Genomic DNA, 25129 nt, shown 5'->3' with positions numbered 1-25129 from the left:
GTTTTGCCGCTCTCTGAGCCAGTTATGTTTCGACATGTAATCATGTTTGGCCTTGGAGCAAGCCATTAAATTAGCTCCCAGGGTAGTTTTGTCGCTCCCTATTAAGGAGAGTCACCCTGTTGCCAGTAGCTCGTCCTACACCCTGTTCCAACCACGAAGGTAGAGCCTTTTGCTCTGTTAACGTTAAAAGTTTGTGTCTGAACCCTCAACTCTTTCGATGTTTCATTTTTTCCATAGAGTAAAATCCTTTGAGCAATCTGCTAATTGCATCTCTTCTTCTGAGGCAGTGAAAATAAGAGTGCGTTTTTTCCAAGTAGTGTCTTGTACTGGATTCCTTGTGTGGAGTTCCCTTCTGTCCTCCTTCCCCTCGGGTTCCAGGGAGGACCGATGTCCGCTGAGGCAGCAGAACTGGGGTTGCAGCATGGGTCACCGCCTTGCGCCCCACTGCCTGGGTTGGACCTTTCCCATAAGCATGTGCTTGTGGGGGATTGCAGTGACCACAGTTCTTCAGAAAATGTGGTCTCTGCGCACTGTCCTCTCCTTTAGCTTCACGTCCCAGTGTGTGAAGGTGGTAGCAGAGAAGAAACAGTCGACAGTAGCTGATTTTGAGGTCTTGTGTATACCTTGTTTGGTGTGTATAGCTGGGTCACCCTTCTAGAAGACCAAAGGAACATGGCCGGCAAAAATCAATGGCCTGTGTATGGAATCTCACAGACACCATTTTGCAAAGAATTCCAGTGACTCAAAGGACACGCAATTTTTCTATATTGAAGTGGCACTGGCTGCACTTTCTACCATCTTAGCATCATTGGGGAATTCTTCCCATTTAGATGTGTGTATTTCTTCCTATATATATCCCTAAATAATTCTTCCAATATTACTGAATCTCTCTTTTCAGAGGCCTTGGGCTGCCTTGACATTTAATCTTCCAGGGTCTTTTGGAATATGAATTTGTTTCTTTTTCTCTACTTGGTCCCACTTGGGTTCCCTTGCTTTATTGTTTATCAGGTTTTTTGAAGACCGGAACAATAGATGGCCATTCTGTGACATGTTTTCATACCATACAAACAAAATTTCTGAAATAACATTCACGCCAAAGAAATTGGGCTTGGTCTTAGAATGTACAAGGGAAGATTTCCTTCCTTTTTCTGAGTCTCAAAAATGTTTTGGTTTGTGGTGTGTGTCCATAAAGCAGGAATCGAGATGCATGTGATGTATGCAGACACCCAGCATAAACCAGCTATGTGACAGAAAATGCCTACCTCTGTTTTTTTTAATAAGGAGGTCTCCAGTAGTAGAGATGACTTTCTTTGAGAGTCACTCAATGGTAAATGTGATTGTTTACTGACAGATAGTTTTTTGTGGTCTCAGCAAACAGATTTGGACAGACACCGCTTTTAATGTGAATGCGTGGTCAGGTTGCGCAGGTGGACATTCAGGAGTGCTGTTTCTACTAGGTGACTATTTGTAGCTGTATTTTGCACCAGAAAATTACTTTAGAACAATGGCTTTAGACTGTGTGAACTATACACAATTGTTGCTATCACTCCTGTTTAGCAGTCTTTGGGACTTTGTAAAAGAAAGAAAATGGAGAGTAAAAGAAAAAAGAAAGGGAAAATTTTGATGTAGTGAAAATGCTGTTCTTGTACATGGACTCTCCCAGTTTACAAACCTGCAAGACATTTTTTTAATCGTTCATTCAGGAAGCTGCTCTGCAGAACCAGGAGCTAAATTTATTACTATATTACTAATTCATTACTGAGTTTTAATCTACAGTAGAAATTGTTTTAGTTTGAATGGGAGTTGTGGGGGTTTGTGTTTTGGCTGTGAGGGTCAAGCCTCAGAGAAGATGGGCTGTTGTGTTAAGCGAGCTGTTTCCCCTGTTACTTCCCCTTCAGTGATGGGGAGGTCTGGTTGTAGTTGCCTATATAGTGGCAAATAACCTGAGAGTCCTTGATTAATGAAGCTACAGGCATTGCAATTCAGAGAGGAAGCTAGTAAAGAAAAGGTGGTATTTGCCTTCCTTTCCTTTCCTAAAAGGAGCTTTGAATAAACTTGCAGTGTCTATGACAGGCTTCTAAGGAGTTCTGAGGTTTCCAAAGAAAAAGTAATAAAACACCTTGGATCTTCTTGTAACATGGTATTTAATGTTGGAAAACATTAGTATAGTATAGCATTGTCATTCTGACCCTATGGTAGAATTACTAAGGCTTTACATCATGCTTGGTGTTGGTATGGGCCAACTGGAATAAAACTGTATAACCTCAAAGACTAGCTGACACGTAACTAGCTAGTTATGTTCAGGAGAGACTATCTTGAGCTTTTTGATGCCGAGAGATTGCCCTTCAGTCAGCATTTGCATCACTATTTTGTAATGCATTTCTTTGAGTTGAGGGGCTGTATAATTACTGCTTTGTAATTTATCTGTTCAGGTTTGGGCTTGATGATCTGAACTTCAATCTGTATTTGTAACACCTATTAAGCCTTTCATTTTCATGTACGGAATTGAGAATAGGTTTGAGCAAACAAGAAGTGAAAAGACCAAGTTAGTACTATAATTGCCCGTGTCCAAAATAGAATTATCCCGTCTCAGTTACCTGGAAGAGTCTTTAAATTGGAAGGTCATCATCTTACATTCAGGGTAGTCTATACTTGCTGTATTATTTGCTTTTTAAAAAATAAAAAAGTGAGTGGATTCATGATAGCAAGTTGGATTTGTATCCCGAGCTGTCCCGTACACTTCTTTTGCTTCATATAAATGTGAGATAGCTTAATATAAATCATCTTTCCATCAAATGCTGGAGGAGGTGGGGGAACATGAGCTGTTGTGTACTTATTGAGGGACAGGAGCGTGTATTGCGGTAGACAGTTTGGAGCACCTCATGCGTATTAGGGATTTCTTTGCCAATATTTTGTTAGTGTTTGTGAAAGAGAAGCAAAATGGTTGTAGCTTTTCTTCTCCACATCAAGGGAACAGAAAGCACTGGGAAGTCCTCCAAGGCTACTGTGCCTTCTCCCCATACATTATAAATCTGTTCTTAGAATGATAGGGCCGCCTTAGGTTGAAGATAGCGCTGGTTATTTTTTTCTTATCAGGGCATCCTACAAAATCAAGAGAGCATCATTAATAAGATTGCAAAGTAGGTGGAAATATCTTTAAATGGTTTATATTTGAAAGCGAAGATAGTGTATTTAAAGCAAGCTGTCTTCAATGTAAATTTGTCAATGGAAGTTGGAACTGTAGATCTTGAGAAACCCCATTCATTTTACATGGCTTCTGTTTGAGACGGAGGCAGCCGTTTTGCTATTGCACAGAGGATTTAAAATCCCAAGTCCATTTTAAGTTTGCCTGGCAAGACTTCATCTTATTCACTTTTCCACTGGGGTAAGAACATAGATGAGGTGGTTGATGGAAGCCTTCGGATTGTACGTTTGATGCCTCTGGAAAACTCTGTCCACATAAGTCTTTGTAGTACATCTTTCATTTTAACATCTTGCTCTAAAATGCTTTGGGTACAGGAGACTCGTTATCTGGTACTAGAATTTGAATGTACCTTTCTTGATAAGATAGGCACGTTTAACACAGTCGAAATTACAAAAATTAATCCAGTAGTTGTTTTTAATACAGTTGTCGAGTTGATTTCTTATTGGAAGCCTCCATACCAAATAGCATTTGATGTATGGGAAACTTTGACACTGCTTTTTCCTGTATTTGAAAAACATAGTGATGAAGCAGCTTGGTTGTTGAAATGTCAGAATTTCACTTTGACATTTAAAGAAGAGTTTCCATTTTCTGATTTGTTCTAGTGTGATTTTTTTGATATTGAGCTTCTTAGAGAAGATACAAAAAGTCATTAATAGAGCTGTGAGGCTTCATTTCTGTGTCACAAATGCAGTTGAAGATTTCTGGAATTTATAGCAGTATCCTTTAAAGAGTGCTATTGATGGAGATATTGCTTCTAAAATTCTGACTATCCCATATGGATCTTGGCCTTCGAACATTCGCTTGAAAACTTGATGTGTAGGTGGAGGGGGAGCAGAAGGGGTGGGAGGCTGCAAATTGAAAATATGCAGAAAGGTTTTCTTTTTCTTTCTATGTAACAGAAGAAACTTTAGTCTGCTGAATTCCTTTTTAATAAAGAAGCAAAGACAAGTTCATTTAAAATTATAAAAATAATAATAAACATAAATAACATAAAGCTAACTGAATGTCTGATCTAGACATTCCAGCTGTCAAGAAGTTATGTCTTTATCTCTGTATTGGGTGAGTGAATTACTTAATTTACATAATGTTGTGTTTTTCTTAAGAATTTTTCTGAAGAGTTAATTCTTAATACAATTTTTTTCTTTTAAAAAAGGCGTTGTACACTTTGCATACTTATTCACTATATGCATTAATATGCAATATATTTCAGAGCCTTACTATTAGGGGATGAATAACTTATTTGGTAAACAGAAAAGGATCCTTTTGTGGCTGCCCCCTCCCTGGCAGTGTTCAAGGCCAGGTTGGATGGAGCTCTGAGCAGCCTGAGCATGGGCAGGGACCCCTTCCACCGCAGGGGAGTTGGAACTAGATGATGTTTAAGGACCCTTCCAACCCTTATCGTTCAATGATTCTATGATTTTTTTAACTGCATCTGTGTAAAGCCAGATGGAATTGCAATTCTGTTAAAATTCACCAGAAAAATAATGATTTTAAGTATCTTAAATAAAAATTGGCTAAAATGTTGAATAAATGTTACCTCAGTTTTTTATGAGCTTGCTTATTTCTGCTGCATCTAACACAAAACACTTGATTAGTAAATTGAATGAGAATCTCTGGTTACCTTGTCTCTGAAGATTTTTAGAACTAGCAGAGCTGTTCTGTAAAATTTGGTTTTATTTTTGAGTGAAGTAAAATATATTTCCCTCTCAGCTGAAATTGATTTCGTAACTTTTTATGTGAATCACTAAATGTAACAAATTATTTCTAAAATATTTTTTCTAACTCTTTCAGAGATGACTATTATTATTCAGTATTTAAACAAGCTCTTGCCCTGGCTGTTTATACTGGCCGTTATTCTAGCTCATTTGTTTGACTTCCTTAAATTTATCAGCCTCAACATTGTTTTGCTTGAATGTTTCAGCTGTTTAATGGAAGTTATCTTAATAGGTTATAGTAATGTTAAATTTTTCATCTCTGGAGTGCCTTGTGTCAATTTGAATTATAATGGGTTTATTTTTTAAGAAGAGAAACATGATTTAAAAAATCTGATTAAAATGAATGTATTTTCATAAAAACATACTGTACTTGTGCTCTTTGTGATGATTTCCATGATCATTTTTTTAACCGTAAAACAAGTTAGTACTGTTTAAAGTGTTTTACTCTAGAGGGAGGGTACACAAATAGAGATGCATTAAAAGTTGTATGAAAAATTTTACAAGTAATTGCTTTTTTTTTTAATGCAGAGAAGAATAACCAGTAATGTAAAGAAATTTCAATTACTAGGTAATTTGTAATGCCAGTGAAAGATCCTTTTTAAAGTTACTTTTTCGCATAAATAAATTTTCAAATATTCATTCATGTTATGTTTAAAACCCATGCTTTGACAGCCTCTGTGAGAGTTGTGGCAGCATGGATAAGATTTAAGGCAGAAGCTGACAGAACTGTCTCCCAGAATTTTCTCCCTTTTTCCTCCTCATTTCAATGCCTTTGTTTTTGTGTATGGTCAGTTTGATGAAGCCAAGAGCCTTGTGCTGGAAGGCGTTGCCGTCGAGGGCAGCCTGGGAGGTCGGGCGGGGGGGGCACGCAGCCCCCCGAACTGCAGCCCTGGGACCCGCCGCAGCCCTCCTGCTGACCTGTCGACGTCCGCCCGGCGTCGCATTCATCTCGCTACCATCACGCCAGGCAGTCAGCTTTTGACAGAACCGCGCATCACGGGCTGGGTTTTGGGTGCCAACGTCGGGAAGGCAGGGCTGGTTTGGGCAGCTGGGGGGCTGGTGGGAAGGCAGGATTCCCCGCTAGCCCTGCCTCCTTTCCCAGGGACAGAGCATCACCCTTCTGCTCCTGGAGGATTTAAAATGTTAAAACATCTACAAAATTGAGTTTAGAGAGATAAAAAGGAAATATACCATTTTTTTTACCCACCTCTGTTTTTGACTGTAGCTAAGAGTGCTTTTAATTCAACCCTAGTATCAATTCCTGTGTTTTGACTAGGTGATACAGCATGATTTAATATTTAATTGAGAAAGAGCTTGTTGTATTTGTAAGTGGACTATGAAAGAAAGTAGCTGGCAGTATTTGATGTGCTATTAATTTGAGATACCTATTTGATGCCCTTTATCATACTTAATTTTTTGCTGATTTATGGCTTTGTAGTAATATATAATAACTGATGGAAAACTAATTTCAAACATAAAAGGTTGAATACATGGTACAAAAATCAGTTTTGACTTGTTATGAAAAAGGATTTATTAAGATATGTAAACATAGCAATAAAAGAAAATATTTAAAAAGTTGATTTTCCCTTTGCAGCAGGGAGAGGGAAGGTGACAGCATTACTCAGCAACATTTGTTATATACCCAGCTGTATTTTTAGACTTAAAACTAGCTACCCCAACAGTGACACAGGATATTTGAGGGATGCCATTTAGTAGAAATCTAGTGACTTTAAGAGGAAGGACTTTCCAAGAACTCAGTTGTATTGAGGCACTTCTGTTGTTGGTTTTGTAGTAGTTTTTATAGTTTAAATGTCATTTACTTTGGAGGGGGGAGGAGGGGGTCCTCAATTGCTCTGGATGTTTTAAGAAGTTGTTGTTGGAGGCTTGTTAAGCAGTTGTATCTGGTATATTTAGTGGCATGGTCTTTTTCATCGAGTTCTGGATTGAGGAATTCTGTTCTGGAAACTAGTTAGTGTTGCATTTAGATTTTTCAAAGCAATACAGTGTTCTTGTATTGCACCTTTTTTCTGAAAGGCCTTGGTTTTTTTTCTCCTGTGAACTTGGTGCACAGGTAAATGACAAAATATTTTTTCCGGTGATTTATGTATTAAGATCAGAGGAAGTTTTAGAAAAGGTTGGTTGGGAGAATTCGGATGACACTAGTTTGGCTTGCTAACTGTTTTTCAGAAATTGGCTTTAGATATTGACTGGCCTTTTTCATACACAGAAGATGAGAGAATGGAAAAGTCAATAATCTGAGGTATTAAACTTAAAATTCCTTTGGAAAACAAAGGCAACTGTATTTAGTCTAATGAAAGTTAAGCTACCTATGAGATGTAATAAATGCAGGGAGCAGTCTTTGGAGCAGGGATGCTAGACAATTTGACTGCAAGTATCTTCAGTGTTTAGTGCATGTTATTCTTAAACAGAACTTAATAAAATAAATGTGAGCACAGATAAGTCTGCGGAGGTGCATTTTTACAGCCACGTCAGCGAATCTGTTCTTTCACCTCTGGGGATAAGCAAAAGCAGTTAAAATACAGAATGTGGTCACTCATCAGTTTCACGCAAGGACACCAGCTTGAAGGAGCATAGAAAGACTTTTTCCTAATTTAGGAAGACTTACCTGTTTTGTAAATGGGCTTTTTCTAGTAAAGGCAGTATGTAATATAAAACATAATTAGCAAATGGAATATGAATTTTTACTAGTAGCAAAAAAAAAAAAAAATCCCTTTCCATACAAGTGTTATGTATGTATTTGATAAAGTATGTGTTAGGATAAAGTTTTAAAGATAATTAAACTTGTTTTAAACTTGTTTATCCTGAGCATCGATTTTCATAAAGATCGTAGCTACGCAGCCTTGTTTCAGTGCCTTCGCTGAGGGCAGAGGGAGGAGAGAGAAATCTTCCTTTCGGTATTAACAGGAGGAGGCTGGGCAGTCGGGGTGGCTGCGCTGTCTGACCAGCGGCCAGGCTGTGGGCCAGGAGCATGGCCGGTGTGGCAGAAGACACAGGTGAGGGTAGGGCAGCTGCCACTGTCACGGCACTGGGGCGCAGGGCAGCGACCGGAAGGCAATTCCACCACCACTGTGAGGTTTGGGGCTGGGGGCTGCTCCAGACGTTTCCCAGGGGAGCACGAGGTGGGAAGGCTGAGGGTGCTGCAGGGAGGCGGCATCAGCGGGGCGACCTGGGAGGCTGCGGGTACGGTGGGAAGGCTGTCACAGGGACAAGCTGGTAACGAAAGGGTGCAGAGCTGGGGTTTGCACAATGGGGACTGCATAGACAGGAAGCAAGTTCATAGGAAACGGTCCTCCTTCAGCCTGCTGCTCGCAAAACAAGCTGTTCTTCAGAGCAAAGGAAAAGGGCACAAAGTAACGTGGGAGGCACCCTGCTAAGTCTCCCTAGGACTAACCTCGGGGCCAGAGGATTTCTTTCACTGCAGGGAGAAGGAGGATTTGCAGTGGATCCGGATCCCTTCTCTGGAAATGATGCTAACCAGATTTTTTTTCTTTTATCTTGGCAATATATCTACCTAAAAGATTAAACCTACTCATATCACTTGGCAAATGGTTTATAAGAATGAAAATGAGCTAGTTTAATGTGGGTCAGCTGTAGATTGTGAACAGTGTTATTTCCTATGAGACTCCATAACACAAAACAGGCTTTCTGCTGCTTTGTGATGCTTTTGCTCCCACTTTTCCCCTCGCTTGAAAGCTAACCCGTTGCTTTAGGTTTCTCCTTATGACAACTAGTTCTATTACAAAGGATTACGGCTTCAGGTGACTGTAACCAAGAAGTCAGAATGGGAAAATGCAGTTGTATTTCACTAGGAGAGAAGTTTTCGTTAAAGCAAAGACAGTAAAAATGCCAAAACTATGACTGGAATCACAAGTATATTTGACTCTTCCAAAGGTGGCTCACAAAATGCTTCAATGTTTTGTTTTCTGTGAAATTGCTTACATGGGTTTCATTCCATTCGGACATAAGAATAGGGATACTCTTACAAATAGTAGTAAGTGAACATTTCTGTTAGAGGGGAGTAATGGCAGCATTTGCTCTTCCAGAAGTGACTCCATGTAGATTGTACTTTTTTTAATGGAGCTGCAATTTTTGTCATAGGTGCCTAAGAAGTTTATAATCGTCACGGCTTTATTCTTGCTTAGCTATGACCAGCCATCCTACTAAATTGTATTTTTAGACTTGTTTCCTAAGGAAATGAAGCTTACACTAGTCATGCTGTCACAGTCAGCTGTCATCGTCCGTCCATCTGTCCACCCTTGATAATTCAGCCAATTTTAAGTGAACTTGAGAGACCGGCAGAGATAAAGTAACTAGTTTTCCCCAGCTCAGTGCCTGGGAGGGTCATTGCTGGTGTCTCCCGCTGGAGGAGAAGCCAGAGCGGTTCCAGCCCTTTGCTGGGCCCAGGCAGGGCTGAAGGGCTGTGGGGTGCCGGGCACTGTGCTTGGCTGGCCAGCCCAGCTACGGTAGGGAGAACAGCACCGGGGGAGATGGGCTGTGCTTTGAGGGCAGTTTGGAGATTGCCTTGGGGGGCTGACGCTGTGAGAAGGACGTGGGGATGGGAAGGCAGTCATAGGGTAAGGGAACTCATTGTGGATACTGCAGGAGATGGGGGAAGCAGAGGAGGAGGAATGCGACAGGAGGTGTAATGAGAAAAACAGGAACAGATTTCCTTCGTTCTGCTCGTGGAACAACTTGTTTCCTCTTCTGTCATAGACACAGTTATGAACGTTATAACCTCACAGAAAAAATGAGTGTTAGATAATGGCGTGCATGTCCTTCGCTGTGCTTGGCGGCAGATGGGTCTCTGCATAGTTACCTTGGTCAAACCATCTGGGAACACAGTCTTTGGTGCACATCGCTGCTATTGCAATACTGTCAGCCTTAAAAAGTTTGCTTACGTTAAATGTTAAGTTTAAACTGAAGAGCTCAGACTGCCTGTATTGATAAAGGAGAAAAAGTGAAGTTTTGGAGTTGTTTTTTTTTTTTTCCCCGTGTTGTTAAGGTTTGTGTTGAATGGGGAGGATAGAAAGTAACAGTTAAAATATGAGACGCAGCATTGGAAGGTTTGTGAAAAAAGATGCAACTTATGAAACTCCAAGTGAAAGAAAGTGCTTGGATGATAACCTTTTCCTAAATGTTTAAACGCCTTTATCAGACTTCAGAATTTTTTTTTGAGACATTTGTTTCTTTCACCTGTTTGTCAACAATATTTTCTCTATGTACTTCAGTTTATGGCGTTCTCTTATCGCACTGCATCCCTGTGTCTCACAGTTATCTCTGTGCTCTGATGTTCAACTAGTTTTCTCCTGGCCAGCTACTTCATCATTTGCTGGGGTTTTTCTATTTTATTAGTTCTTCTGCTGTAATTCCAAGAAGTGGTGCTGCATATCTCCGTGACAAAGCACATCAAAACCTAAGCTTTTCATCTGGAAGGTTCAATTTCTGTGTAGGGCTTTCTGTAGAGTGAATCTATTGACATACAGTTGCCTGTTTTCCACGAAGTTAAAAGAAGCAATTCCCCCCCTTTCCTAACAGAACAACCCTTAAGTTGCCTGCGTTTGTATCACCCTAATTTAATGCTCCTTAGTTCTGATACATCCTTGTCTTTTGGTTGAAAATGATCTCTGAACTGATGAAAATTTCCAGTCTTGGCAGAGATCAGAGCCTGGCCAGCTTCCGATTAGTGCTTGCCTGGACGCTTTTTTCCTGCAATTGTCTCCCCCAGTACAATAAGCTGCTTTCCCTCATTTTGCCTGAAAGTGCAGCCGCCGTCTCTGGGCTGAGATGGTGTAGTTGGAGTGACGGTAGGATGTAAGCAGGCTCCAGCAGGAAGCAAGGAGCTGCTGGGGAAGGTCAGGAAACACTTCAGGATCATCGGAATTTTCTGCCGTCTTCTGAGACCTTAAGACTGTATTAGTTAATGCATTTAGAAGCTAGTTAGCAGTCCCTGCGTGGTCATGTGTGCCCTGTTTGTCTCTGCTGTACAGCTAACCCTGTGAAATAAACCAGGTACTTTTCAACTGAACAAGCCGCTTTGCTAAAGATATTAATTATATATGCATGTACATATATAAGTATATGCATTAAAAAAATGATCACACTGTTCAGCAGTGGGGCGGCCGGATTGAATACTTCTGAACTGTTAAAAATGAAATAGCATGTGTCTCCTTCTATTGTGTTATTTGAAGAAACAAAAGCAAAGTCCTACTTTTTTTTGTTGTCCGTTCAATCTGCTGTAATCAGCATGTACTCATTGTGTCTGAAGTGAATATCTCACCTGCCAGCAGGGCTCTAGGAGCATGGGGAAAAGTACAAAAGCCCCTATTTCTGTGTTGGTTTTTGCTTGCTGTCCCCTGTGTGACATTTTGAGTGTTGCTTCGTTTGTGCTATACTGAGACTTCATCTTGTGTTTTCTCTTCAGAACTTTTAGAAGTGAATTTCACAAGAGAGGGCTACTTGTTCACTTGATCTTTCTGTTTCTATATAAGCTTAAGCAGTCTGTTCTGCAAACGTTTGAAAAGTCCAGCAAGTATGTTGTTTTTCTTCCATATTTAAACAGACATCAGCATGGTTCCTCTAATTAAGGAAAAAAAAAAAAGTTATGTATTTAATGTTATTGTTTCTTCTGTACATTGTATTTCCTGCTATAATTAAAGCCGCAACAGTACATCAGAATTTACGGGTTATAGGGGAGCGTATGTAAATCATCTCCCTCACAGTCAGGTTTACGCTTTCATAGTAGGTGACAAAGTGTAGATGAAAGAGGTGTGGATTTCAGAAGGGGGCTTGCAGTTGGAGGGAGTCGAAGCTGTAGCTACCTGGGGACTGACTGAAGAATGAGCAGAGCAAAATGTAATCTGCAGAGAAACTTAAGCTTTTGTTGCTGTGCTTGTTTATTGTTGTAGATTTTCTTTCATGTTTTGCTTGAGCCAAACTGAAGGCATTACTAAAATTAAAAGGCGGGATTGTTTGGCTGTGTTTTCAAGAGATACAACGGCAAGCTGTGCAGCCGTTCCAGTGATTAGCTGTTCTCCTAGTGAAGAAACCACTGTTTTTAAGTGTGTTTTAAGTGGTAATTCTGGGAAGGGAAGAGAGCTGTTATAACGCAGATTACTTCTTACCTAATGGTGCATCAGATGGATGTTAAAGATAATCTCCTAAAGGTGTTACAGGTTCCTGACTATGTAGTGTTACAGAAGAGATCTCCATTTAGGAATGTCGTTGAAGCTACGGAGGAGCCTGTCACCAAATCCAGCGTTTTCTGTCTGGGGGCAGGCATTCCGAGTGACCACTTTACGGTTCTCTCTTTAACAGGTTTGGGAAAAACCAAGAGAAAGACGAGCGCGAGAGACGCCTCGCCCACTCCCAGCACAGACGCAGAATACCCGTCCAACGGCAGCAGCGCCGACCGGATTTACGATCTTAACATTCCAGCCTACGTGAAATTTGCCTATGTCGCGGAGAGGGAGGACGAACTGTCCCTTGTCAAAGGGTCCCGGGTGATAGTCATGGAGAAGTGCAGCGACGGCTGGTGGAGAGGTAGCTACAATGGACAGATTGGCTGGTTTCCTTCGAACTACGTGGTAGAGGAGGTTGAGGAAGCAACTGCAGATTCACCCAGCTTTCTCAGCTTGAGGAAAGGCGCTTCCATGAGTAACGGCCAGGGCACCAAAGTACTCCACGTTGTTCAGACACTGTATCCATTCAGCTCCGTCACAGAAGAAGAGCTCAATTTTGAAAAAGGGGAGACGATGGAAGTCATTGAAAAGCCAGAAAATGACCCAGAATGGTGGAAATGTAAAAATTCCAGAGGGCAAATTGGTCTTGTTCCTAAAAACTATGTAGTAATCATTAGCGATGGTCCTACCATTAACGCTTCCCATCCGCCTCAGATAAGCTACACGGGACCATCTTCTACCGGACGGTTTGCTGGAAGAGAGTGGTATTACGGGAATGTTACCCGACACCAAGCAGAATGTGCCCTGAACGAAAGGGGAGTGGAAGGAGACTTCCTGGTTAGAGATAGTGAATCTTCGGTAAGTGGTACTCAGCCCGGCAGGCTCTGTAATACCCGATGCTCAGGTTAGCAAGCGTGACAAGTAATAGCTTCCCTGTCAGTAGTAAAGGGCTTTTCACCCTTACAGAAGCAAGCAGTGCTTCGGCGTTACCAGCCAACAGGCTTTTAGTGCTTGTGCGAATCGGTCTGTTACTGAAATGCAGTGACATTTGCACAGAAATTGAACAGCTGTGGTCTGTATTATCCAGGGTTTTTTTAATTAGTGGGCAAGCAAGTAAGTATTTCAGGCTTCAGTTTGACTTCCTGTGTGTTCCTCATACACAGTCCTCCTCAAATTTACAGCACTGCAAGATAAAATAATTCTTGTGAATTGCAAATTTTGTCATTAATTTGATTTTAAAACTAATTTCAAATGGGATCTTTGCATTGGTCAGTTTTGTTCTCTTTTAATTGAGTAATAACACAGGTTCTTTAAACTGTTGGTTAAAATACCTTTTTAATGTGTTTCTGCTCTACTTAGAGTAGTTAGGTTGTAAGAAGGTGAAGTTGTTATTGTAACTAATCGTTAAGATTATGATACACAACAGAGTGGGGTCAAGTCAGCAGCTCATATACTTTGTAAATTGAGCCTTGATGACATCGGAAGGATATGGGTAATGCTGATTAGGGATCATTGCAATTCTGAAAGTTCATATTTAAAACTACACTGAAAGGCCTTTCATGTATGCCGAGGCCAGACAATTCATAGTTAAAGCACTCAAAATTTAATTATCCCTTGACTGTGATTTTGAAAAGGTGACAGATTTTAATAATTCTCTAATACATCTTTCAAAAACTATTAAAAAAAAAAAACCAACAGAATTGAGTCTGAATTTCTGATTAGGGCTTTTATTTTTTCAAATGTAGGGCCATTCCTTTAAGACAAATTGTTGCTTAGTATATTTTTCCATCTAAATATTTTGTTGCTACGCATATAAAAATTCAAAATTAATAGAGTTATATTAGCTCAGTCTTCTAATTTGAGCATATAGTGCTACTAAAGTAAGTATACCTTATAGAGCTGCAGGCATCTATCTCTCTGCTGTATTTGTATCTGGTTTCACTGTGCCCCTATTGTGGGCTGTCCTGGTTTACAATGTAGATTGAAAATAAAATCTAAAGCACTGTCAACTCCGTATAGTTTGAGCCATAATATCGTTTTAAAAAGATTTCTTGACTCTGACTAGTAATTTCAGTTATCTTTCCATAATTTGCTCTGTGGAAGATGTGATAGCTGTCAAACTACCCTTTCTTTGAAGATCTGTGTCATTGAGCTCCTATTTCTGCTCTTGGTTAACTGTAATCACTAAATGAAGGCACATGCAGATAAACCAGAGGAGAACAAGAGGAAAAATAGAAGGTTAGAAAACATGACTGACTCAAAGAGGCTGAGAGGACTCAAGTTTGTTTAGTCAACAGAAGAAAAGACTGAGGTGGGGCATACAGTCTTCTAAAATATAGAAAGCTGCTAGAGCATTATGGTAATCATTAAATGACAGTAGTTCAGCTGTGTCTGCAAGGTGACATGCTGCCGGACCGGATGCAGTGTACCCTTGGTGTGTCTGTCCAGCAGGTAGAAGCTCACTTTCAGATCTGCATGCTGCATTTTGTCTTATCCTGAGACAGTAGCTATCAGTTTTCCTCTGTCTTTTGGGAAAGTGCCAGAAGGACAGTTTGAAAATACGTTAGTTCAAATACAAAAATGCACAGCCATTTGTCAGCTCACGCCATGTCACAGTGACCACAGTGCTACGGCTTGTTGCTTTGCTCTTAAGAGTCTGCCTCTGGATTAAGTGAATTTTCTTGAAAGGACACAGTAACCTTTCAATTTAATATGACATCATAACAGTAAACACACTTGTATTCAAAGCAGTATCAAATTTTGCTGCCTGCATTGTTGCTGGGGAAATTGTTGCTTGTAGAGCACAAAAACATTCATTCAGAATGTGGGTTTCAAGTTGTTTCCAGCATCTAACACTTATTGGAATCCCAGAAAATTTACTCAATTCATATTACAGCAAATATTTTGCACACACGCAAAAAAAAATGTGCTGAATTGAGAAACTTATCTTTTTTTTCTTTCTCTAAACTTGATCTGTCTTGCAGGTCCTGTATTTAGGGTTTTTTTGAGCAGTGACAAAAACTGTAGTTATGCGTGTAAATGCCTCCTTTGTCTTAGTACTGTTTTTATTAGTTTTAAGGAAATATTTTACTACATCTCAAACTTTTGTCTGCCCTAATCTTTGTATATCATGCCATCATATAATTTGTTTATGTATGTGAATTACAAAAGCATTGGGGATTGCTAGTTTGTTTTTATCTTTTGTTTTTTTCCTGAAGTGCCAGGACTGATAAAAGAAGCGAATCGGTATACTTGATAGCGTTGGGAAAAAGGTCACAAAAGACCTATTTCAAGCATATTATGTATGGAACAAAGAAAGATTTTAGAAATAACTCTGAAATTCTTGACGGTTGCCGTATTTCACGTGCATGGCTACAGAGGTTGTTCACGGTGTGGCTGAAAGTCACCAGGAGTGTCTGCATGATCAGAGCAAAAGATCTTGATTAGAGAGACCAGACTGAACAGAGAGAAGTTGTCAGCTCTCTGGTTTGCTGTTCTGTCGACCAGACCAGCACTTCTCATTACATTGTGTTGTGAACTCACCTGTTAAAGCTGTGGACGCAGGGGTTATTCCATTCTAAAAAGACCCATAGATAAAACTGTGAGTCATCCTGCCAATCCCGTGTGTGATTTTTGACCCATTTTAGTGTTTTCTATAGCCTTCCATCACCATAGTTACAAAAAGTCTTCTGTAGATAAGTTTTCTTTGAATCTTGCTCTTGTTACTGAGCTATGAAAAGCTCTCTTTGGATAGATGAGGGATTGTACTATTCTGTATTCACTTAATGAGACTCATGTTTTTCGATTTTGAATTTTAGTAGTTGCAAGATTTTACAATGTTTCTCTAGATTTAACTTACCACATGTTTGTCTCACAGTTAGATTCATTTAGCCAAAAATATTTTCCAGAGTTACACTTAGGTCTAAGGAATGCTGCTGTAGTGGAGAATATCCCGAGATGAACTCTGTCAGGTAGCTAGGAGTCTGATTATGTTAATTAATCACAAAATACTATTTTTAGAATCATAGATTTGTTTGAACCTTTTAAGCCCATAGTTTACGTAACAGGCACAGTTAACTACTGATAACATTTTTGCCAACTCTGTAATACCTAGGTAATGTCACCTTAGTTTTGGAGATGTAAAGGAGGAGAGTGAATTGCAACATACCTAGTTAGAAATACTTCTTGATTTGTTCTTTCTGTTGCAGGCTGCTCATCTGACAAAACTTGAAATTTTTGTCGTGTTTAAGTAGCACTCCTGAACAAATAATGCAGGTTTAATCTATGCAGTCTTTACAGCTACTTCTTACCCTTTTTTTGAATTGCAGACTCTTTAGCAGTCAGATTTTTGTCCTCTCTGTGTAGTACCAAATACAAGACAAACAAGTCTTGGCTGACACAGTTGGCCTGGGTTGGGTAGGTGATCGTCGTGCTTTGAAGATCTAAGATTCCACTGGGGAGAGAAGCAAATTTGAAATGAAGAGGGGATTTTTGTTCAGATTCACCCAGGGAAACAAGTGTGCTTGCCAGTGCTGTGACTAACAGGAGGCAGTAACAGGTTGTGGCTGGTGACGAGGGAGGGCAACCACACCACACCTCAAGCTTCTGCGCAGATCCTCTCTAGACACCCTTAGGCTTCCAAGGGAGCTTCTGTCAGAACTTGCAGTCCCCTTGCGCTCCGCTGCAAGCGGGTGGAAAACCAGTGATTAGACACACACCACTGCTCCGTAGCCCTACGATGTCTTCCCATGAAGCAGAGATGATGTTATTTTTCTCAGACCAGTTCTGTTTATTAGCATGAATGAGCTATGCAATTTTTTGGATGATTTCAGGAGCAAGTATTCATTAGGAAGTAACGGCTACCTTCTGCCAATAGTGTCACGGCTATCACATTGCAGAAACTGGTCCTAAATGGGGTTGCGGGGTATAGTATTAAGATGACACTGAGGATTGTAGATGTGTGAAGATGATACTGAGGATTGTAGGTGTGACTGGATTTGTGTCAGTCTCTGAGATTGCATTTAGCTTCTGTGCTCTTTGTCCAGCAATAGTGACAGCAAGAGGGAGGAGGCGCAGTGTGAGAGTTCATATGCTTTTGGAGGTGCTAATTCAGTAGCATTCAGGGTGTCTTATATTTTCCTGGGGTTTTAATCCTGCAAGTGTTGGATGAAGCAATGAAATGTGGCAACTGTTAAAAAACTGAAACATGTGTCATGTTCTGTGACATACTGTGATTGATGAGTACAGCAGAGAGGAGAAGAAAGTTTATCTTTAAAAACAGGCTTACGGAAATATCTTAGTGGTTTATTTTTAATGGAAGAATAGAAGTCTTATTAGAGTTGTATTTGAAGATCAGTGGAGCCAATTCATGTTTCTGACCCGTGTGACGTTGATTTTGGAACATGGTGAATATTACGTAGAGAGGAACCGTATTTGTTTATATCTAAATGAGGTGGAAGGGGTAGAGAAAGGAATTTTTAACCATCCCTGGTGGTTCGGTCCAGCCTGACCTTAGAACTTTGAGCTATGCCTTGTTTTTTTGGCTGGGTGACTGAGTAAGAGGAGGAGTGAGGGAATACCTGGCTATGGAAGTGGAAGGAGTTGGAGAGCGCCAGGGCAGGTTTACACATGAGAGCTTGAAAAATCTAGAACAGTCTGAAGAATGAGTGCATGAGATTATCTTCCGTAGACAAAGGGCATTGCCAAATGGAAGTGGATTGAAAGGAGAAAAAAAAAAAAAAAAAAGTTACAGGATCAGTAAAAGGCTGTCAGAGGGAGTTATTTTTTCCGACATTGCCATTTATGATAAAATTGTCTAGTTTCATTCTCAAATGGAGATTGTAAAGAGGGAACCTTCTTTCCTGATTTGACTTGTTTTCCCTTATGTTGCTTCATAACTTGCCTTCATGATTAAGTTTTCCATCCTTTTTGAAAAGAGAGCGAAGTTCCTGAACAAAGAAGTGAAGGGAATGCCTTCCTACCTGTTGTTTTCCACATGCTGTAGGCACCAGCTAGCCTATGGTCATCTTGGTCGTAACCAGAAGTTAAGATAAAGGAATTTGAAACAATTCAAAGTACTACACCTGGCGTGAAGAGCTGCAGATGCATAACAGTGAATCTTCAATTTTCTGTTTTAGGAATTGGTTTAACTTCAGGTTTTTGAATATCTCCAGAGAAGCAGACTCCACAACCCCTCTGGGTAGCCTGTGCCAGTGCTCCATCACCCTCAAAGTCAAGAAGTTCTTCCTCTTGTTCAGACAGAACTCCCTACCATTGTGTGTGTGTGTGTGATTCAGGTTTAGGTCTTCCCAATTACGATGGTACCGAAACATTCACAGGTTCCCTGCCATGAAGCTGTGCTCTGTAATTCTATTGCAGAATCATCAACTCCTCTGTAGATGTCAGGGATTAAAGCATACTTCTGATGTGCTTTTGTTTGGTGTATATGAGGCTTTTATTCCTGAAAAAGTTAGTGTGCAAACATCCAAATATAGCCATTAATTTAGGAGAGACAAGGGAGAAAAATTGGTCAGCAGTTGAAACAAAATAGCTTAACCAGTAAATAAAATAAACAGACTTGGAGCAAATCCAAGGAGGACAGCAGGGAACCAATTCAAGCTGCATTGAACCAGCATACTTTGAAACAGTAACAAATAGTAATGTTAAGAGCAGTAGTTTTTCTAGAGATTTTTTTAAATAGTCTTTTTAACCGTTTTGCACGTTTGCTAGAGTGGGAAAGAATCAAACTAAAACCAGATGCAAGTCCAGTTGCTTTTGTTGTTTGTTCTTGAATCCTGTAGAAGTTACTACACTGAGGCCATTAAAGGGTTTCAGGATTTTTGCAACAGCTGCTTGAGCTCTTCCATCTCTTTGCACCGGATGGTGGCTCTCAAAAGAGTTAGATCAGTCTTTCCGCTATTTTTTTTAATTAAATCAGATCACGAAAAGAATAAATTTTGTAACATATTCTGGAGAAAATAAGCGATAATAATGTCTTCCTTTTATGCATCAATCTAATTAGCAGCTCTGAGGCTAGGAAGAATGGACAGTAGTTCAGGAGAATGTTCATTCATTAAAGTTTCAATTAAAATGGCAGGAAAAGTATGTAATGTGTTGCGTAGATCACCTCACGAAGATCTAAGTCTGGACAGTGCCAGGGACATAGGACAGTAGACCAGAGGTCCAAGACCTATTCCAGCATGTCTCTGTGTCATTAGCGCATCCTTCCTTCTCTAAAGATAATGATTCTTAGTAGATACAAGGAGCTTTGAAAACTCATAATTTTGACATGCTGAATATACCTGTGCTTTGTCAGAAAACATTAAAACTTTGTTGAGCACAAAGTGATTATTTCACTTATCTTTAAACCTTTGTCATAACAACTTTTCCTGTTCCTAAAACAAAAAAATGTGTTTGCTTCACATTATGAACTTCCACATTTGTAAGTTCTTCTATTTTAAATGAGGACCTTTTGGTTACTCGTTTTTGTTTGGTGTAGGCATTGCCCATGGAAGCAGCAGAACTTCGTCAGCAAGACTTGGTCTTGTGTTTTTGAGTCCTAAGCAGCTACTCTGCAAGTGCTCCCCTCAGTGTTGTCCTTGAAAAGACCCTACGGACCTGCCTGGTAGTCTGTGTTCAGAGCAGTCAGCACGCTGCCCAGAGCCCGTGCCCTAAATACCTCCTCTGTGAGCCCAGGGTCCCAGAGCTTCTGCAGAGCTTCCTTCCTTCAGGCCTGTGCTTTTTCACTGCTCGGCGGCTGCTGCTTGGGGCTGTGGAGATGTCCACTGCAACAGGTTCTAGGCCTGGGTGGTCGTGGCTGCCGGAGGGTTTGTCCACACTGCGCTTGCGGTCTTAACCGCCACGCAGCGTTGGTACAGCCGGGTTAGCTTTCACCCGGTAGGGAGGGTGTTGAAAACAGGTCGGTCTTGGTGTGAGCTCTGTGCAGCCTTGTTTGTGATGCTCCTGAGGCGCGGGGTTAGTAGCAGAGCTAGCTGGCTTAAAATAGCAGTTTTCAAACTGGGAGCTAGGGATAGATGGCAGGGCACAAAACGTGGCTTGGGTGGAGCATTGGAAACGCCAAAGATACGCTATTAGACATTTCTTTCCATCCCCTCTCCTCCTGGCAGTCACGGGTGGGGGGGTGTTGGGTGGGTTTTGAGCCGGTGGCTTTGGAGCAGCTTGATGCCTGAAGCTGCCTGCCTGCCGGAGCCTGCACTGACCAAGTGCTTGGTGGCACCAGGTGGTAGGTGGAAGAAGTAATTCTCCCATGCATGTTATATAAAACAATTTTTAAAGAAGCGGTGCTTGTGGATCTGTAGTGTAGTGGCTTGAGGCAGAAGAGCATTAGTCCAGCCTGAGCAGCTCGGGAGGGGAAGAGCTGCTGCCCAAAGCCGAGGTGCAAGCCTGGGGAGCTGAGCCACAGCCAGATCAACGGGCACAGACGGAGCTTTGTTTGCTCTGGGCAGGGCGGATGGAGTAGGAGGGGAAGGCAGAGAAGGCATCGATGTGAAAGCAGGTGAAGGGAAATGCAAGGGACGAGATTTTGGGATAGGCAGAACGTGGAGGATGTTTAAGGCAGAGACCCACATCACTGCAGGAAAAAAAAGACTGTGCCTGAGAAAATGCTGTCCTTGAGCTTACTTGGGTACATAGAAAAGTGTGTGCCTGACCCCCCAAACGCAGTGTAGAGGACTCCGGAGACTGTCGTTTCATGAACCAAAGTCTGGTGACAGCAATAACGTCCGAGGGCTCCCGCTCCCCCCTGCTCAGTCCTCTGCTGCGCTGCAGCTGCGCTCAGGGTTGTTTGCAAGGCGATGCTGTGAACCACGTAGTCCCTTGTGGCTTTTGTGCAGCGTGGACGTGTCCGGGTTTGCAGCGCTGGCCTGAGCGAAGCAGCAGCGTGGCGGGGCGGAGAACCGCGGGGAAGGCTGCGTCTGAAAATGGCACGTGCCTTCAGGGATGTCTGCCCAAAGCCATGCCTGCAGTGGGCAGAGACCCTGCAGCGGTACCTGCGCAGCCACATCAGCCATTACTTATCTCCATTAAGTATTTGCTACAAACTCTAGTGTGTGCTTTTTAAATTTTTTATTATTCCGTTTTCCTGCTGGCTGGCGACACCTGCCTCCAGCCGCCTCTTGCGGGGCAAAGCCTGCGCTCCCACAGCAACCAGCAGCGGTCGATGGCTAGCGATGGAGTTCGGCTGGAAGCAGGGGACAGTGTGTCCTTTCTGCCCTCCTGCAGCAGCATGTGGTGCAGAAGTGGTCTCATCCTGGCTGTTTGGATGACAGCGCTCTCTTCGTTAAAGCAACCAATTGCCAAGACGAACAGATTTATCGCATGAAATTGTTCTGTGCTGAATAATTTAATTAGTGCTTAAATTTTGTCTTTTGTGGGCAGCGGTTTGATGGTGAGATTTGCATTGTGTTTTTATTCTACAGCTTTATCTTTTTTTACGAAAAAGGTGTACTCAGCAGGAGAAATTATTTGCCATACATGTGGCGATGAAGATAAAAAGTGACTGGTTTTGTCTTTTGCAATGCAAAGCAAGAACGGCCCTCTAGTGGTCATGGCTCTACAAAAAGTGGGATGGGGAATTTTCTTCCTTTCATGCAATGTTGCAATAATTGCTTTCTCCAGGACACTCTAGCAAGGAAACCGTACATGATGAAAGTTTTTCCCTTCTCTTTGACATTCTCGTGCTTCTAGATTGAGTAACTAAGATGACATTTGCAATTTAGTCATGTAATTGGCAACTTCAGACTGTGCATCTGGGGAGCTTTCACTTAACTGACTTAACTGTGCACGTTAATAATGGTGGCAATTATTTATTGAATAATAGACTATTGGGTTTCTTAAGTAGCTAAAGCACTGAGCTGTGGAACAAAGACTTGCATAAATTACCATCAATTGCATGACACAGTTTGTTCCTGAAACCACAAAAATTACGCCTTCGTTTTGTTCACTTTTATATAATTCTTTTCTTTTCTTTTTGAATTCTCAACAGCCCAGTGACTTCTCAGTATCTCTAAAGGCGTCGGGGAAGAACAAACATTTCAAGGTGCAGCTCGTGGACAATGTCTATTGTATTGGGCAGCGTCGCTTTAATACTATGGATGAGTTGGTGGAACACTACAAAAAGGCTCCCATCTTCACCAGTGAACACGGGGAAAAGCTATATCTTGTGAAAGCACTTCAGTGACGTTGAAGATGGACTTGGCCGCCTGGGCCCCTTATAACTTACAAGCCTTAGGTCCTAAATTCACTTTTATAGAGCAGAGCAATATCTGAAGCAGGCTTAAGGAAGAGGCTCTTTCGAAAGTGTTTGCTCTGTCGATTGCTGTTTGTCCTTTTCTTTTGTTTGCCTCTTTTTGTGTTCCAGTTCTGTTGATCTCCGACCACCTCTCTTCAGGTTGAGAGTTTCTCTTGGGTGGCCGTGGCGAGCACTCACCTTCCCGGCTGAGTTCAAAACTCCCCTCTCCTGTGTACGTTTACATAGTTAGCTCAGATCAAGGAGGGGCGTTTTCAATTCAAACCAGTGTTAATCTGTTCAGATTGCTCACGCAGGCAGAACTCTCCGTTCAGAGACACCGGGCACAGTTTGAATGCACTGAAGCTGCAGCTGCTGAAGTGAGAGAGAGTAGACCTAACAGTTGTGGCTGTGAGTTCTGTAGCTATATCGCTTACCGAGTAGTATATTACAAAACCTCCCTAGTTCCTAGAAGCACTCTTTACACTGTACTCTGCTATTACATTGCCTCTCTGACTCTTTGTAAAGAGTACACTAATTAAAAGCATTTTGTAATAGTACTTCTTAAACTACTATGGTAAGATTGTAGTAAAAGAAAACTATCTAGTGTATTTTGGTCTGTAATTGCAACAAAGAGAAATTTTATTTGAAAGTTGATTACTAGAGAAAGAATCATTGAATTGTAAAGGCTGAATGTTTTGGTAATCTACAACCAAATGTGCCATCCACGTAATGCTTTTTCCTCTTGCCCTTCTGCTTGTTTGAATTAAACGATTATGTATTTAATTCTCAAAGTAATATGTATCTGTAGCTGATTGTTGACACTAATACAGAAGATTAATAAAAACTGATCTTGGGATGGGGTGGGGCGGGCTACCAACACTATATATATATTTGCTTTAAAGAAAGAAATCTTCAGGTTTTACAGAGGATAGCGTGGTTGGTAGGAAGAGACACACAGAATGTTTATGAAGAAAATGCATTTTTCTCTTTTCTTTACATCTAAACTCTTTTATGGTTTAAATATACAGTCTTTAGATGGCACATTCCTGAGATTGAAGAAGGGATCGTGAGATCTCAAAATCTTGCATACTCAGTTTTTTTGGATATTGTAATAAAAAAGGTATTATGTCATGATGGAGTACTGGATTTATCCTTGGGTGGTAGTCCTGGTGTTGCTTTAGCAAGGTGAAATAGAGTGAATAATGAATTATGTTTGTTTTGGAATTTGTGTGGCCTAAAAAGAAAACTGTGTCACTGCAGAGGGTTAATATGATACGAGGCAGCGTCTGATGAGCTCCATGTTACTTGTTTCTGTGATAAGTGAATCCATTCATAGCTGTAATGAAAACTGCAAGAAGGAGCTGTTTCCTGGTACCTTTTTTGCTATTAAAACATGTTTCTTACCTATTCTGTATTTCGGCCAGCGGTAATACAAGAACTACCGCTGTGCATAACTCCAGTGTAGGTTAAGCAGACACCAGAACTCTCTGACTTGCTTTGGTGGAAATCGTACTGCTGCCAGGAGACTGCACTGGTACATCTGCGAATGAATTGCAGTCTTGCTCAGACCCAAGAGGCAAGTATCATTTTTGGAGTTCTACCCACGTATTATTTTCCCACCACTCTTGAAAACTTATTTCTGTAAGGTTATCTGAATTGACAGCTGTATTTGAATTAACGACTATGTTTTTCTGTATGTGCTTTACCTAAAAATTGGGCAGTTGCACTTCTGCTTGGTCCAGCTTAATGAAGGAAAGCAGTGATGCAGAGCAATCCAGAATGGTCATGCATTATCCTGAAGAGGACCGACCCACGGCTGTCTTCTAAGAATGCAGAAGCTTTCCGTAGGAAGCTGGTGAGAAGTACCAGTTGTTTACCATCTGCCTGCAGAAGGGCTCCACAGTGGGCTGCTGCTTAAAACTTCCTACATAAATTCTACAGAGAATGTACGTTTCGGCCTTCTAATATCTAGTTCATTCTTTAGGTGAATCTAAGCGTGAACCATGAGTATGGCAATGATGTTAAGAAAGGCAGCTGTATGTTGTATGAGCATTTTCAGGTTTGAGTGAATTGCTTTTCAGTCTTATTGACTCTTTGTAGTATTTGCAAAAATAGTATGTGGGATTGGTTTTCCTTTTCAGTAAACTGATTACTGTGATTACTCTTTCATGCCCCTTGTTCATTTTTCTGAAATGTTCCCCAGCTTTCTTTTTTCCAGGAGCCTTTGTATGCTGTCTGTTTTTCGCTTTTTTCTAGTCCCTTTTTACAAGTTCTGTTAGTTCCTAACCCCTTTCTAGTCTCGATAGCTTCGAACTAAATTAAATAGATGTCTAAATGAAGTTTTCACCATATGCTTTATATTTTAATGTGGGGTTTGGGGGATTGGGTTTTGTTGTTGTTGTTACTTCATCCTCTGTAAACAGCTTTTCTGTATTGAGGAGTGAATTGTTGAAGTATTTTGTTTTGGAAGCAGTTAGTTAATTTAGTTAATTTACAACCCAGCATTGTGAATGACTAGCTTGAGTTGGGGGTTTTTGTTTGTTTCTGGTGTGTTGTTGGTTTTTTTGTTGTTTTTTGAAACAAGCCTCATCTTGTTTTTGCCCACGCTGTATTTAATCAATATGCTCTCCATTCAACAGGCTCATTAATAGTTCTTCAGTTGTTCTCAGTCTTTATTAATTAAGATAAGTTTCTGCAAATTTTGCTGCCTTTTTGACATCCTTTGCTGGAATGGGCCTAAGCATTGATAATCTTCAGTGCC

General features: G+C 41.0%; 1 protein-coding gene across 1 annotated transcript in view; it reads left to right on the top strand.

The window, feature by feature from the left end:
* Positions 1-23499, top strand: part of NCK2 (NCK adaptor protein 2) — an 87644-nt gene extending 64145 nt beyond the window's left edge. The window contains exons 4-5 of the mRNA XM_075425892.1: positions 12256-12977; positions 22123-23499. Coding sequence (XP_075282007.1) covers positions 12256-12977; positions 22123-22317 — 917 coding nt within the window. The 3' untranslated portion in view covers positions 22318-23499. The remainder of the gene's footprint in view (positions 1-12255; positions 12978-22122) is intronic.
* Positions 23500-25129: the final 1630 nt, after the last annotated feature.

This window comes from Opisthocomus hoazin, chromosome 1 (assembly GCF_030867145.1).
Source record: "Opisthocomus hoazin isolate bOpiHoa1 chromosome 1, bOpiHoa1.hap1, whole genome shotgun sequence".
NCBI lineage: Eukaryota > Metazoa > Chordata > Aves > Opisthocomiformes > Opisthocomidae > Opisthocomus > Opisthocomus hoazin.
Note: the sequence above shows the minus strand (reverse complement) of the source record. Positions and strands in the feature narration are given on the sequence as shown.